General features: G+C 40.7%; 1 protein-coding gene across 1 annotated transcript in view; it reads right to left on the bottom strand.

The window, feature by feature from the left end:
* The window catches only part of LOC106094190 (zinc transporter ZIP10), a 224,775-nt gene that overhangs the window by 12,680 nt on the left and 196,461 nt on the right, over nucleotides 1-15,634 (bottom strand). Inside the window, exon 3 of the mRNA XM_059361224.1 lies at nucleotides 8,498-8,821. Within this exon, the coding sequence (XP_059217207.1) occupies nucleotides 8,498-8,821 (324 nt within the window). The remainder of the gene's footprint in view (nucleotides 1-8,497; nucleotides 8,822-15,634) is intronic.

The raw sequence follows: 15,634 nt of genomic DNA, 5'->3' as shown, positions 1-15,634 counted from the left end.
TGCAGGACGTGCATCATTTTTAAGCATAGACCATGTGCTCAGATCATGGCTCCACTACCTCCTTCGAGATGCGCTCTGACTCCTCCTTTTCACATTACTGGAGTCGATTTTGCAGGGCCTTTCGAGCTTAAAAGCTCTACTTTACGCCGCTCCCCCATGGTAAAGGGATATGCTTCCGTTTTCGTCTGTTTCGCGACGAAAGCAATACACTTAGAGCCATGTTCCGAGCTCTCTTCTGCAGCATTTGAGGCTGCATTCACACGATTCGTCGGAAGGCGGGGGCTACCCCAGAGGGTAGTTTCCGATAATGGTAGAAATTTCGTCGGCGCCAGCCGAAAAATGCTAAGAGAATTCATGACTTTCGTGAAGACTTCAGCAGACGATATAGCCGAGAAGTACTCCAGTCATGGCTTCGAATGGCAGTTTATTCCTCCCTACGCACCGCATATGGGCGGATTGTGGGAATCCGCAGTGAAGAGCTTTAAGCACCATTTTAAGAGAATTACTGGGGCTCACCGATTCACTTTCGAGCAGTTTGCTACTCTTCTTGCCCGTATTGAGGGAATTCTCAACTCCAGACCCATATCAGCGATTTCTGCTGATCCGAGTGATTTGACGGCTTTGACACCCGGCCACTTTATTAAGGGGTCCCCTATCATGGCATTTCCTGAGCAGGATTCACAGAGGTTGTCCCTGGTCAACAGATGGACAAAACTCAAAGCCCTTCATCACCAATTCGCTATAAGGTGGAGGGAAGATTATCTTAAGGCACTCCATAAGAGATATAAGTGGAAGGGTTCGGATCGGAACTTGAAGATAGGCGATTTGGTCGTGGTCATGGATGACCTGCTACCTCCTAACGACTGGCGTTTAGGGAGAATAATCCGGACTCATCCAGGATCCGACGACAATACTCGAGTCGCGGATATACGGATATCGTCTGGTACAATAACTCGTCCCATAGTCAAACTTTGTTATTTACCTCTCTTGGACCAAGATCCATTAGACTCATCACTATCATAATCTTCCTCCCATTCATACTCGCCTTAAATAACACTAACATCACCGCTTAAATCCACATCTAACCCTCATCTAACCCCACATTTCACCTCATTTCATTGGCTTCTTCTAATCCGTAAAAACCTTACTTACCTTCTTCATTTCCAGAAAAAAAATGGGCTCAAAGCAAATGAATCTCAACAAGATTTATGAGTGCGCCATCTGTTTGGAGAGGCACTCGCTCCGCTACTGCCGAATCTTCTGCGGCATGACGGTGGCAGATAGGAGGGTGACCGTCCGTAACCACAAATATTGTATGAACTGCCTGGCCCGGAGTCACGAGGTGGAGGACTGCCACTCAGCCGCCACCTGTCGAAAATGCGGCTACCAGCACCATACGATGCTGCACCCACAAATTCCGGTGCCTCCTACCGCCCTCACACCAGCATATGTAAGCCCCAAAGTTGCCAACCGCTACACGAAGAAAGCGACGACTGAAGCCACCCCCAGACGCAAGAAGTTGAGGACAAGAAGCCAACGACCAGAAATCAAGCCGTCTGAGCTGCTGCAGAAACAGCTGCTCGCTGAGGCGCTGAAATGTGTGGCAACAGTTATCTGCGAAGATGTTGCGTAGATGCAAGGCCGGCGGCATGGACAATCCTGTCCTTAACATTTGATTTTATATTTTGTTTTGTTTTGAATACTTGAATTTAATTGTACCATTGAATTATAATTGAATTAAATTGTTAAATTGTACTTCCCAACTCTGATTGTAATAGAATGCTAAAAGGGATGTCAGTTTGTACTAAAGGAATGATATGGAATTAGAACATTCCTGACTACATGCCCTTTTTAGAAACTTACCATCAAACACTTGGTCATCAGCGTTCGATCGGTAAGGTTTGAAGATTCTAACTCCTCTTTTCATCTCTTTCCCTAGCGTAACATCTACCTAACCCACTAACCCTATTTAAATAAACTTACATATTATAACGTTTTACTGAAACCAAACTTGTGTTTTGCTTTTTACTCCTTTGCGGTGTTGCTGTGGGTATTCTATTTCTTTGCTTGTTATTCCCCAACTCTGAGGAATAACAAGCTGCTACATACAGTCCACTCATCTACGACCTTCGCTTTACATCATATATTTGGAATCCCCCCCCCCCCAAAGCTATTCAATATTCGTAGCATGGTATTTCACTAAAAGTTCTTTAATTGTCGAAAATAAATATTCCAAGGAAACTTTTGTTCCATATAAAGTAAAAGAAGGTAAACATATAAAAACAAAGGAAAAAAAATATTATTATTTCAGATTATTGCGTTAAAAAGAAATTAAATGAACCAGATTTAGTTAATTTTAAAGACTCTTAATTGTCATATGAGCCTTGTTGGATTAATATAGCCATTTCTAAGACTGTAAGCATATATATTTTATCCCCTTTTTTCTACATTTTTATATTTGCATAATGCATTGAATAAATTGTTTTCTAATATGAATTGGTAATTCGAGTCAATTGTGTTTTCTTACGAATGATGTGGTAGGAACAAACTATGGTCATTTTTGGATGGTAATTTTTTGGGTTCTATAATATGATTATCGGCGTTACTAACACCAAGGTTAGGGTGGGTAAAGATGCGCAATCTCAGAGATAGATCACTGTTTATGCGCAGTTTTGTGGGGAATTTCATTGTTAAGTAACAAAGACCATTTTGTTTCGATTATTTTTTTTTCTAGTTTGTAGCTTCTCTACTAAAAAGGGAGTCTAGAATAATTTTCTTGTAATAATACTAATTCTGCGAAGAAGGACGACAACTCTCCTCCCGACTAAAGTTAGCTATTTAATGGCTCCCGCAGTCCTCTTTCCGACAGGACATCGGTAGCAACATCTTGCCAACAGCAATACTATTGTCTGTTCAGCAGTGGAACATTACAAAGTATAGTCCTCTAAATCAGTTCAACCTTCCTGTCCTCCTTCAAAACTGCCGTACAATTATATGGTTGAATCTCGTCTCCTCCACCTTCGGCATGGACAGCATGTACAGCAAGCGGATGCCATCAGTATAGATAGAAGGCTCGCTGTATTCGATGACATTATTGTAGGTAGGAAGCTCTTTTTCACCTATAAGTAGATTGAACTATTTCTTGTGTTGTATCTCTTGTGAAAAATAAATCTAATTGTTCGGCCCAGGATATTATTTGTTGTAGTGACGACTCCAAGAGTTCTTGGTTCGCAAGAGCTCTTGTGTTTTCATGGTTCGCATCAATTGTTTTCATCAAGTTGGGTGCGAATTTTCTCCAGTTGCGATAATGTTCTTGATACCGGTGGTCTCATTCATCTTGTCTTTTTCGTCCTTCAATCAATTTAGTATATCCACAAAACGTTGTAAGTCGATATTATGGATTAATTTGAAGTGCCCATTTATCACCGGACCACAGTCATCACGAATTGTTGTTGTTGTTGTTGTAGCAGTTTATTGTGTACTATCTTTTGTCTGCTTGATTCTGTTGAGTGTCAAGACCCAGGAACTCCGCGACTAAGATGGGGTGCGTCCACAGGGATCTGGGTCTGAGCCGAGTGGGTCTGGCCGGGCAGTTAAACAGGTGACGTATATCGTGCGGTCCCTGGTTACAATCGGGACATACATCTTGCACGTCGGCATCAATCCTAGCTCTGTGTGAATTGAGGCGGCTGCATCTGCCGGAACGTAATTGAGCCAGAACCACTCTGGTTTGCCGGGGGAGGTCGATTTCTTCGGGTGCAATGGGTGGCGGTCGTTCTCCAAGGACTACATTCACCCGGTAGCCAATTAACGCGTCTGCTACCGTGTCTGCATGAATGTTGTTCAGACCCGCTTGATATGCCGCTTGATCTAGAGGTTCTCTCTTGTAGCGCTGGACCTCACGCTCTAGATCGTGTAGATCAACCTTAAGGCTTCTGGGTGGTGGGTATCTATCCACAAGATGATGATTTGGATGATTTCTGCGATAACAGCCCAGAAGGTATTGCTTAGACAGCATGTAGTTATGTCTTCGCACTGGTAGGATCTTTGTCTCCTGATGGAGGTGGTCCACATGAGAACTAAGGAGACAGCCCGTCGCAGTTCGGAGGGCGGCATTCTGACAGATCTGAATATTATTCCACTGCGTGTCACAAAGTTGACGTGACCACACTGGCGCTGCATAACTTACCACAGACCGGCCAATTGCTTTGTACGTGGTCAACAAGGTTTCTTTGTCTGCACCCCAAGTGCTGCCAGCGAGTGACTTGAGGACCTTGTTTCTACTTTTGACTTTATTGCAGATTGCTGTGGCATGTGGGGAGAAAGTGTAGGAGCTGTCAAATGTGACGCCAAGTATTTTGGGACACTTGATGGTCGGAATCATTTCTCCATCGACCATCACAGTCAGCTCAGAATTCACCTCACGCGTATTTGTAGTGAACAATGTGGCTGAAGATTTGGTGGCGGGTATCTTCAGATTTCTTGCAGCGAAATATGAGGCAAGCTCGTTGAGGTAGACGTTCAACCTATCGCAGATGTCATCAATGGGTGGGGGGCCTGATGCCATGATCGTACAGTCGTCCGCATATGATACGATCTCTATGCCGTCTGGAGGAGGTGGGATGGAGGATAGGTAGAGGTTAAACAGAGCCGGAGATATCACCCCACCTTGGGGAACTCCCTGTTTCACTCTACGGTGTTTTGACTTCTTATCCCTAAATTCCACAAATGACTGGCGGCCACACAGATAATTCGCGACCCAACGTTTCAGGCCTGGCTGGAGGGACGTGTTGGCGATGTCCTCAAATAATTTGGCATGGCTGACCGTGTCGAATGCCTTCGATAGGTCCAGTGCCACGAGGACCGTCCTATCACATGGCCTGGGTTGATTGAAGCCACGGCAAATGTGTGTGGTGATGGCATGCAAAGCTGTTGTTGTGCTGTGCAGTCTCCGAAATCCGTGTTGATGCTCGGCGAATGGAAATTCTCCTACGAGGCTCGGGAGGAGTAATGCCTCAAACGTCTTGGCCACTGGTGAGAGAAGGGAGATCGGTCTGTACGACTCCCCCAAACTCGGGTCCTTACCAGGCTTCAGTAGCGGGATCACTCTGCCCATTTTCCAGACATCGGGAACTATAAGAGTGTTCAATGACAGGTTAAGGACTGTGGTAAGGTACTCAACTCCAGGTAAATCCAGATTCTTCAGCATCAATGTAGAGATTCCGTCGGGGCCCAACGCCTTGGAAGGTTTGGCGCCACGGATGACATTCGTAACTTCGCCCACGGTAAATTGTGATGGCTGTTCATCGGCTCGGAGACCACGAATACGGCGAATGGCTCTCCTCCTTGCCCTGTCTCTCTCGGGATGCACAATAAATTGACGGTTGAACAACCTGGCGCATCTCTTCGGATCAGTCACGGTTAACTCGCCAAAAGTGACTGAGGTCCTGTCGTCCCGTCTACCGGGGTTCGAGAGAGATTTAACAGTGGCCCACAATTTGCCTGCACCGGTGCCTAAGTTACATTGCTCCAAGTGTTCCAGCCACAAATTCCGCTTATGGTCGTTGACTACCCTGTTTATTTCCAGATTCAGCTGTGGGGAGTCCCAATTGAATACGACATATGCTTGTGCGGGTGCACAGAGGCAAAACTTAAGAAATAATAATATACTATTGGCTTAAATCTGTAGTGTATTACTTCTTTATACCCTCCACCATAGGATGGGGGTATACTAATTTCGTCATTTTGTTTGTAGCAGTCTGAGACCCCATAAAGTATATATATTCTGATCGTCATGACATTTTAAGTCGATCTAGCCATGTCCGTCCGTCCGTCTGTCTGTCGAAAGCACGCTAACTTTAGAAGGAGTAAAGCTAGCCGCTTGAAATTTTGCACAAATACTCTTTATAAGTGTAGGTCGGTTGGGATTATAAATGTGTCAAATCGGTCCATGTTTTGATATAGCTGCCATATAAACCGATCTTGGGTCTTGACTTCTTGAGCCTCTAGAGGGCGCAATTCTCGCCCGATTTGGCTGAAATTTTACATGACTTCCTTGTTATGACTTCCAATAACTGTGTTAAGTATGGCGCAAATTGGTACATAACCTGATATAGCTGTCATATAAACCGATCTGAAATCTTGACTTCTTGAGCCTTTAGAGGGCGCAATTATCATCCGATTTGGCAGAAACTTTGTACAACGGCTTCTCTCAACATACGTGTCCAATATGGTCTGAATCGATTAATAGCTTGATACAGCACCCATATAAACCTATATCCCGATTTTGCTTCTTGAGCCCCTACAAGGCGCAATTCTTATCCGAATGAACTGAAATATTACACAATGACTTCTCAATGTTCAGCATTCATTTATGGTCCGAATCAGACTATAAATTGGTATAGCTCTAATAGAATAACAGTTCTTACTGAATATTCTTTGTTTGCCTACAAAGAGATACCGCGCATAGAACTCGACAAATGCGATCCATGGTGGAGGGTATATAAGATTCGGCCCGGCCGAACTTAGCACGCTCTTACTTGTTATATTTAAAGTTTATTTAAGATACGTTTACAATCGAAATTTATAAGAATTTTAAACTAACAATTATAATTTTTTTAAAGAATTTATACAATTTTAATTAAAAAAAAAAACTAAAACATGAGATCCAACTTTTATTTCAAAAATTTTAAATTTTTTTCTTTAAATAAAAAATGTTTAGAAAAATCCAAATTTGTAAGAATTTGAAAATATCAATAATAATTGTCTTAAAATCCTTATACAAATTTACTCAAACAAAAACTAATTAATACTTTCAATAATAAGATCAACTTTTTAAAGCCAGAATTTTAAATTTTTTCTTATCTTAAAAAATTTGGGAAATGATTGTAAGTCTTATGTGTTAATAAAAATTATCAAAGTTTTTCTATACTAATGAGTTAGTAGCAGTTTGTTTTTTCTGTGGGGTGAGAGGAGTTCGGGTGGTACAGGGTATTATAACTTTGTGCATTTGTTTGCAACGCTAGGAAGGAGAAGAGCTAGACCCATTGATAAATATAACGATCGGACCATTGGACCCAAATTTTAAATCGTTTTCTGATCTCCAATACCTTTCATTTGATTCTCCTATTGTGCCCATCGGAACACTTTCGGATATATGTGGCGTTTTCGGGGTAAGGGGGAGGGTCCGCTTCCACCCAATATCTCAAAATTATATAACCTATGTTTTCTTCCAGACAAACGTACACAGTTTTAAGAAACTCGGTTCAGCCAATTATCATATAGTCACAATGGTTCTGATGGGTGGCGTGACCCCCTATACCTCGATCTGGTTTTGTATGCCAGATTCGAAATCTACTCCCGAATACCTTTCATTTGAGCCCCATATTGAAATGAACGTCCAATATGTCTGTTTGGGAGAGTTTTGGGGTTGGGGCTGCCTGATGGGTAATAAGACCAACATTTTAATACAATATTCGTATTCTACTCTCCAATACGTTTCATTTGATACCTATATTTTCCAGATCGCTCCACTTTTAATTTTGGATTGTGTTTTTGGCATAAGGGGGAGGATCCGTTCCCCTTCCGATAGCAACAAATGATATAGCCTATGTTTCCTTCCAGACCAACCTACACAATATGCGAAAATTACGAGAAAATCGGTTCCGTGGTTTTTCAGTCTGTACGGATCAAACAAACCGAGTCTCATATATCCATGATTGGCTAATGTGCCCATTTTGGGCGTTTTTGGGTGGTGGGGTGACCCCCTATACTTCCACATGAATTTGTATGCCAGATTCGATATCTGCTCCCGCATACTTTTCATTTGATACCCATATTGTCCTTATCGGTCCACTTTTGATTTTGGGTGGTGTTTTTGGGGTAACGGTGGATCCCCCGCCCCTTCCGTTATCAATAAATTATAAAGCCTATTCCTACTTCCTGACCATATTCATAATCTACTCCCGAATACCTTTCATTGGAGTCCCATATTGTCATGATTGTCAAATAAAACTATTGTAAGGCGTTTTGGGGCTGGGGCGGCCCCCTAGGTACTTGGACTCAACTTTTATTATGAAATTCGTACTCTACTCTTGAATACCTTTCATTTGAATCCAATGTTGTCCCGATCGGTCCACCTTTATATTTGGGTGGTACTTTTGGTGTAAGGGGGAGGGTCCGGCCCCTCCCGATATCAAAAAATTATATAGCCTATATTTCCTTCCAGACCAACCTACACAATCTGTGAAAATGTCAAGGTAATCGGTTCAGCCGTTTTTGAGTCTATACGGAACAAACAAACAAACCGACAAATAAACAAAAATTTAATTTTATATATAAGAGAAGATATGGTTAAAAAACTGTTCCACAGTACCGATAGCGTTAAAAACTATCTATATTGTTCAACAAATTAAACTATTGATAGTGCTATCGATCGTTTGTCAGGTCATTTATGAACATGATGCATATAAAGAGATACATAACGATTAACACTTACCATTCCATATCATTTGCTTACTATCTTCCATATGCGTTAATGGGGCGGGCTGCATGCATACCTGCTGATCAATTTGAGCCAAAAGTGCTGGACACAATTTCATAAAGGTTACCGGGGTTAGTCGGACAAAATTGACAAAGTTGTTGAATTCCTCCTCGAGGTCGTGGTCCTGATGAGTAAGATCAATTTTTTCGGATGATGACGAATACGTTTTGTAAAGTTGCTTGCGCTTATGCAAATCATCATGGTCGACAACAAGCCGCAACAGGGACTTGGGTGACAAACATACATTGGCAGGTAATGGGGGACCATCAAAAGTGGCATCTGTGGTTGGAATGACGGCAGTGTCCGCATAAAACAAAAGAAATAAAGAAATTGAAAAAATTAGTAAAACTTGTATACAGGAATAGATCTGACTAAATCATTTAAGTCTAAGGCTGACGATTATTCCAACCAAAAAGAATTGAATGAATGGTGTTGGTACCCGTAGTTGGAAAAAAGGAACGTCGCTTGAAAAGTGTATGATTCGCATAATTTATACGTTCGGTTTACATTATTTTACCCGTCATATAATTTTGGTCAACATACCAATTTGGTGGAATTCAGTGTTGTTTCGTACCCGGGAAACTATCAATGAAATTAAAGTTGTCTTTGCACCCACGTTTGAATGACCAACATGAGATGTTAAGCTAACTTAGGCAAGAAGTCAATTGTACGGTTAAATTGTACTGCACATTATGTTTTAAAAGATTATTGTGATCATTGTAAGAAGTTTATTAGTAAATGTTAAAATAATTGGTTCTTGGCTTTAAATGTAAAACTCATAAATAATATCTCCTTTAAGGGAAACATATACAATGACTCACATAAGTATTCGTTCATCTGTTTTCTTCAAAAAGAAAACAAATGACTAGAAAACAAGTAAAAAGGCGTAAAGTTCGGCCGGGCCGAACTGTGGATACCCACCACCTCGGGTATATATTTAAACCACCTTTCATCAAAAATCGGTGAAAATTGCATACCTTATGCCCCATAGCATCTATATCAATATATGTTCCGATATGGACCAAATACTAATAAGTAAATGTTATTGTTCAATTGTATATAACAAAATATTGGTCTTTTTACTAGTTATATCTAAAAATAAACCGATCTGAACTATATACGACACGGTTGTCGGAAAGCATAACATAAGTCAGTGTGTCAAATTTCAGTGCAATCGGATTAAAAATGCGCCTTTTATGACAGCTATATGCAAATCGTGATCGATCTAGACCAAATTGCAGAAATATGTGGAGGGGCTTAACTTAACTCGTTGTACTAAATTTCGGCAACATCGGACAATAAATGCGCTTTTTATGGCCCCAAAACCTAAAACCGAGAGATCAGTCTATATGGCAGCTATATCCAAATCTGCACCGATCTAATCCAAATTGAGGGAGAATGTTGAAGGGACAACTCACTGTCCCAAATTTCAGCAAAATCGGATGATAAATGTGGCTTTTATTGGCCTAAGACCCAAAATCGGCGGATCGGTCTATATGGAGGCTATATCAAGATATAGTCCGATTTAGCCCATCTTCGAACTTAACCTGCTTATGGACAAAAAAAGAGTCTGTGCAAAGTTTCAGCTCAATATCTCTATTTTTGAAGACTGTAGCGTGATTTCAACAGACAGACGGACAGACGGACGGACATGTCTAGATCGTCTTAGATTTTTACGCTGATCAAGAATATATATACTTTATAGGGTCGGAAATGGATATTTCGATGTGTTGCAAACGGAATGACAAAATGAATATACCCCCATCCGTCGGTGGTGGTTATAAAAACTAAAAAATCTTGTTCACAAAGTATAAGTCAGTAGCAGCACTTGTTTAAGGGTTGACCAAGATGAAATTTGAAGTTGTCCAATCCGGGATTCCAAATGTGACCAACGATTTTCTATCGGGTTATTGTCTGGACTTGGCCGTGATGTTTTGTGTCGTAGAAGTCACATTTTGACTTCCGATGCCGTGTTAGTGGGGTCGTTATCTGTCTGGAACATAAATTCGTTATCTTAGAAACCCATTTGCCAGCGCTTGAGGGAAAATGTTGCATTAAAATGTTTAAATATATTTTGGCGTTCATTGTTCCATAAATAAATATAATATTTACGACTTATTATGCCGAAATACAACCCCAAACCATTTCTGAACCACCATCATGCTTAACTGCTGCACTAACATTATTTATTTTCAGTGATTCCCCAGTCATTTTCAAATAATTTTTATACCCACCACCGACGGATGGGGGTATATTCATTTTGTCATTCCGTTTGCAACACATCGAAATATCCATTTCCGACCCTATAAAGTATATATATTCTTGATCAGCGTAAAAATCTAAGATGATCTAGACATGTCCGTCCGTTTGTCTGTTGAAATCACGCTACAGTCTTCAAAACTAGAGATATTGAGCTGAAACTTTGCACAGAATCTTTTTTTTTATCCATAAGCTGGTTAAGTTCGAAGATGGGCTATATCGGACCATATCTTGATATAGCCCCCATATATACCGACCCGCCGATTTAAGGTCTTAGGCCAATAAAAGCCACATTTATTATCCGATTTTGCTGAAATTTGGAACAGTGAGTTGTGTTAGGCCCTTCGACATCCTCCGTCAATTTGGCTCAGATCGGTCCAGATTTGGATATAGCTGCCATATAGACCAATCCTCCGATTTAGGGTCTCAGGCCCATAAGAGTCACATTTATTATCCGATTTTGCTGAAATTTGGGACAAAGAGTTTTCTTAGGCCCTTCGACATCCTCCGTCAATATGGCTCAGATTGGTTCAGATTTGGATATAGCTTCCATATAGACCGATCCTCCGATTTAGGGTCTTAGACCCATAAAAGCTACATTTATTATCCGATTTTGCTGAAATTTGGGACAATGAATTGTCTTGGGCCCTTCGACATCCTTTGGTAATTTGGCTTAAATCGGTCCAGATTTAGATATAGCTGCCATATAGACCGATCCTCCAATTTAGGGTCTTAGGCCCATAAAAGCCACATTTATTATCTGATTTTGCTGAAATTGGGGACAATGTGTTGCCTTAGGCCCTCCGACGTCCTCCGTCAATTTGGCTCAGATCGGTCGAGATTTGGATATAGCTGCCATATTGACCGATCCTCGGATTTAGGGTTTTAGGCCCATAAAAGCCACATTTGTTATCCGATTTAGCTGAAATTTGGGGCAGTGAGTTGTGTTAGGCCCTTCAGCGTCCTTCGTCAATTTGACCCAGATCGGTCCAGATTTGGATATAGCTGCCATATAGGCCGAGCTCCGATTAAGGGTTTTAGGCCCATAAAAGGCGCATTTATTGTCCGATGTCGCCGAAATTTGGGACTGTGAGTCAAGTTAAGCCCCTTGATATACTTCTGCATTATCGCACAGATCGGTCCAGATTTGGATATAGCTGCCATATAGACCGATCTCTCGGTTTTAGGTTTTGGGGCCATAAAAAGCGCATTTATTGTCCAATGTTGCTAACATTATGGACAAAGAGTTAAGTTAAGCCCCGCCACATATAAATATCTGCAATTTGGTCTAGATCGATCAAGATTTGCATATAGCTGTCATATAGACCAATCTCTCGATTTAAAGTCTTGGCCCAATTTTTATTGGATTTTTAATCCGATTGCACTGAAATTTGATACACTGACTTATGTTATGCTTTTCGACGCGTTGTATATAGTTCAGATCGGTTTATTTTTAGATATAACTACTAAAAGGTCCAATATTTTGTTATATACAATTGAACAATGACTTTTACTTATTAGTATTTGGTCCAAGTCGGAACATATGTTGATATAGCTGCTATGGGGCATAAGGTGTCAGTTTTGCACCGGATTTTGACAAAAGGTGGTTTACATATATACCCGAGGTGGTGGGTATCCAAAGTTCGGCCCGGCCGAACTTAACGCCTTTTTACTTGTTTTGGAATATTTCACTTCTCTATACCCGACGTAACGCATTATAAAAAATATAAATTAGTTTATTAAAAAAAAAAAAATAAAAGCGTGCTTAATTCGGCCGGGCCGAATATATACCCTCCACCACCATTTATATACCCTCCACCATGGATCGCATTTGTCGAGAAAAGAATTGAATGTTGGAGACCACAGTAGAAGTCATTGTGCAAAAATTCAGCCAAATCGAATAAGGATTTCGGCCCTTAGGTTTTAGACCGATTCAGACCATATTTGACACGTATGTTGAAGGTTATGGAAGACGTCGTTGTACAAAATTTCATCCAAATCAGATAATAATTGCGCCCTATAGAGGCTCAAGAAGTCAAGATCCCAGATCGGTTTATATGCCGGCTATATCAGGCGGCGGCTTCTTGGAACAAAAACCAAGCGATTTCCACTCACCATTTATAAATTGTTGTATTGGGTTGCCCAAAAAGTAATTGCGGATTTTTTAAAAGAAAGTAAATGCATTTTTAATAAAACTTAGAATGAACTTTAATCAAATATACTTTTTTACACTTTTTTTCTAAAGCAAGCTAAAAGTAACAGCTGATAACTGACAGAAGAAAGAATGCAATTACAGAGTCACAAGCTGTGAAAAAATTTGTCAACGCCGACTATATGAAAAATCCGCAATTACTTTTTGGGCAACCCAATAGTACCTGGTCATAGCGTAATCCGAAGCATCCACAAATGTTGAAGTGGGAGCATTCTCACTAGGATAACTGAATAGAACTGCATCGGCTAATTGCTTCTTACATAGTTCGAAAGCTTGCTTCCTTTCTTCGGTCCAATTGATCGTTAAATTGTCATTTTTATACCCTCCACCATAAGATGGGGGTATACTAATTTCGTCATTCTGATTGTAACTACTCGAAATATTCGTCTGAGACCCCATAAAGTATATATATTCTTGATCGTCGTGAAATTTTATGTCCATCTAGCCATGTCCGTCCGTCTGTCCGTCCGTCTGTCCGTCCGTCCGTCCGTCTGTCTGTCGAAAGCACGCTAACTTCCGAAGGAGTAAAGCTAGCCGCTTGAAATTTTGCACAAATACTTCTTATTAGTGTAGGTCGGTTGGTATTGTAAATGGGCCATATCGGTCCATGTTTTGATATAGCTGCCATATAAACCGATCATGGGTCTTGACTTCTTGAGCCTCTAGAAGGCGCAATTCTTATCCGATTTGAATGAAATTTTGCACGACGTGTTTCATTATTATATCCAACAACTGTGCCAAGTATGGTTCAAATCGGTCCATAACCTGATATAGCTGCCATATAAACCGATCTGGGGTCTTGACTTCTTGAGCGTCTAGAGTGCGCAATTCTTATCCGATTGGAATGAAATTTTGCACGACGTGTTTTGTTACGATATCCAACAACTGTGCCAAGTATGGTTCAAATCGGTTCATAACCTTATATAGCTGTCATATAAACCGATCTTGGGTCTTGACTTCTTGAGCCTCTAGAGGGCGCAATTCTTATCCGATTTGAATGAATTTTGACACGTAGTATTTTGTTATGATATTCAACAACTGTGCCAAATATGGTTCAAATCGGTTCATAACCTGATATAGCTGTCATTGCACAGATCTGGGGACTTGACTTCTTGAGCTTCTAGAGTGCGCAATTCCTATCCGATTTGGCTGAAATTTCGCAAAACGTTTTTTATTGTTACTTTCAACAACTATGTCAAATAAAATACAAATCGGTTCATAACCTGATATAGCTGCCATATAAACCGATCTGGGATCTTGACTTCTTGAGCCTCTAGAGGTCGCAATTATTATACGATTTGCCTGAAATTTTGTACGACGGATTCTTTCATGACCAACAACATACGTGTTTATTATGGTCTGAATCGGTCCATAGCCCGATACAGCTCCCATATAAATCGATCACTCTATTTTGCTTTTTGAGCTCACAAAGAGCGCAATTTTTATTCGAATTGGCTTACATTTTACACAGGTCTCCAACATATAGTTTAATTGTGGTCCAAACCGGACCATATCTTGATATCGCTCTAATAGCAGAGCTTTACTTTAGCAAAACTTTTCTTATATCCTGTTTTGCCTAAGAAGAGATGCCGGGAAAAGAACTCGACAAATGCGATCCATGGTGGAGGGTATATAAGATTCGGCCCGGCCGAACTTAGCACGCTTTTACTTGTTCTTATTTCCTTTGTATATAAAATGAAGAATGGCTTGGGCTTTGGCGGCAATAGTCAAAAATCGGCGATAAAAATTCACCGTGCCCATGAATCGTCGTAAATCTTTAACGGTTCTGGAAGCTTGTAAATAATTTTGAATGACTTCCACGCTGCTGCATAATGTCTTTTTCCCATTTGCAGTTACCAAATGTCCCAGAAATTCCAATTCGGCCACTCTAAAAGTACACTTTCTAAGATTGATAGTGAGTCCGAATTCCCGTAATTTTTCACATCATTTGCGGATAGGTTGCTTGTGTTCCTCGATGCTTGTGGAAGCTACCAGAATATCATTAATATAGACATATACAAACTCCAAGTCTCTAGTCGCTTCGTGCATAAAACTTTGAAAAGTTTGCGCAACGTTGCACACACCAAACGTCATTCTGGTAAATTCAAAATTGCATATTGGGGTAGTTATTGTGGTCTTCTTGATGTCGTCTTCTGCCACTGGAATATGATGATATGCTTTCACCAAGTCGATTGTGCTCAATATTTTCTTGCCATCGAGAAGAGCGCCCAGGTTGTGGATGTGCGATTCGGCGTGCCGATCTGAAATAGTTCGAGCGTTCAGACCACACATGGGCGCCACTCCACGTTAAACTTCTTTACTATATGAAGCGGACTAGGCCAACTGCTATTTGACGGTCTACATATTCCCAGTTTCACCCTTTCCTTAAATTCTTTTAATAGTGAAATTAAAAGTTTTTCAGGTGTAAGACGTCTTGGCTTGCATGAAACCAGTGGTCCGTTTGTTGATTACATTGAAACATGAATGAATTGAATGTTTAGCCTTTAAATTGAAGTTGATTTTGGTCAAATCCATAAATTCCTGGATTGATGAGAACTCTGACGGAAATGACACATCCGTTACGAAAAATCATTTACAGAGGTAATGGAACCTTTACAGCA

This window comes from Stomoxys calcitrans, chromosome 1, assembly GCF_963082655.1.
Source record: "Stomoxys calcitrans chromosome 1, idStoCalc2.1, whole genome shotgun sequence".
NCBI lineage: Eukaryota > Metazoa > Arthropoda > Insecta > Diptera > Muscidae > Stomoxys > Stomoxys calcitrans.
Note: the sequence above shows the minus strand (reverse complement) of the source record. Positions and strands in the feature narration are given on the sequence as shown.